We start from the raw sequence: 1,584 nt of genomic DNA, 5'->3' as shown, positions 1-1,584 counted from the left end.
AAAAAAAAAAAAAAAAAAAAAATTTCTGATGGTCCACCTTTCTTGTCATAGGACACCTATTTCCTGAGTTCTGAAGAGTGCATCACTGCAGGAGACTTCCAAAACAAGCACCCCAACATCTGTCGGCTCTCCCCCGATGGCCATTTCGGATCCAAGTTTGTTACTGCAGTGGCCACAGGTATAAATAAATGGAGTCAGAATAATGTAAATGCTCCTGCCCTGCTCATATATCTTGTTCTTTCCAGCAGCTTTTCATCTGAACTTAGTCATAATAGATTTTGTTAATGAATCTGTGGGAATAGATTTCTCCTTTTCTCTTACAGTAAAAATTTTGAATTTTCCAGCATCATACTGCTAATAAGACTACCACGTGGTTCTCCTGTGGCCCTGTGCTTGCATCACAAACCTAAGTGAACTCTTGACTTTTGGGTCTGAATTGGGGCTGCTACTGTGCCCTTTTCCTGGAACCAGAGATGACAGCTGTCTGGGTGAGGAGAGGGACTTAGTGTTTCCATAACCCGCACATTTTTGACATTATGAATAGGACGATTAGCTGGCATGGTGATGCACACCTAAAACCCTGAGGAGGCTGAGGCAGGAGGATTGCCGGGAGTTCAAGGCCAGCTTGAGTTGCATAATGAGTTTAAGGCCATCCTAGGTGCATAAACAAACCCCTGTCTCAACCCCTGACTCCCCCCAAGAAGAGAATTGGGCTGGTTTAGTTTTCGGGTTTTCTTTGGGGAGTGGTACTGGGGATCCAACTCAGAACCTTGAACTTACAAGGCAAGTGCAGTACTGCTGAGCTAAATCTCCGCCCCAAGGGCTGTTATTTTAAGAAACCATTTCTGTAAAGCTCTTTTGAGAGTGTGTGTGTTTACATATTATGTGCGTCCTAAAGATGTAACACTGTAAAAATATACCACCAAATCTTTTATAATATACCTGAGATATTGTCCAGGAAAGATCTCGATGTAGGACCAAAAAATTAAAAGGAATATAGGAAATTGAAAGTTGGAGAAACAAGTCATAAATGCGTTGTTTGTTCAAATTTTGTATTTTTCTTTTCTTGGTTCTGTGATTGAACCCAGGGCCTGGCACTCCTAGCAACTAGCCCTATTAGATCAGATTTTATTTTATTTTTTTTTGTACCAGGGACTTGCTAGGCAGGTAGTGGAACCACTGAGCTAAATCCCCAGCTACGTCAGATTTTAAAGTAAGCACTAACCTTGATCGTGTGCATCCCTAGCCTCTAACCTTAATGAGACAAGAATCAGTTTTCCCATTTTCTCGGCACCCTTCTCCCAGTTCTATACAGTACTCCTGTAAGATATGCCACCTTATAAGCAGCCTGTTTGTATGTGAAGAACTGGATCTGACTTCCATTGCGACAGAACCCTTGATCACTAAGCTTTCTACTGTCAACATTTCTCAGCCTTGCTGTATGTCAACAAGCTTGCATTCATTAATTTAAGATCCTTTTGAATTGACACTTTTTTTTTTTTTTTTTTTTTTGGTTTTTTGAGACAGGGTCTCACTATGTAGTTGAGACTGACCTGGAAATCACTATGTAACCCAGGCTGGTCT

General features: G+C 41.2%; 1 protein-coding gene across 1 annotated transcript in view; it reads left to right on the top strand.

The window, feature by feature from the left end:
• The window catches only part of Nploc4 (NPL4 homolog, ubiquitin recognition factor), a 59,180-nt gene that overhangs the window by 29,637 nt on the left and 27,959 nt on the right, over positions 1-1,584 (top strand). Inside the window, exon 12 of the mRNA XM_010618746.1 lies at positions 52-178. Coding sequence (XP_010617048.1) covers positions 52-178 — 127 coding nt within the window. The remainder of the gene's footprint in view (positions 1-51; positions 179-1,584) is intronic.

This window comes from Fukomys damarensis, unplaced genomic scaffold (assembly GCF_012274545.1).
Source record: "Fukomys damarensis isolate Sample0158 unplaced genomic scaffold, DMR_v1.0_HiC HiC_scaffold_23, whole genome shotgun sequence".
Classification (NCBI taxonomy): domain Eukaryota; kingdom Metazoa; phylum Chordata; class Mammalia; order Rodentia; family Bathyergidae; genus Fukomys; species Fukomys damarensis.
The sequence above is the reverse complement of the archived record's forward strand: the minus strand, read 5'-3'. Positions and strand labels throughout refer to the sequence as shown.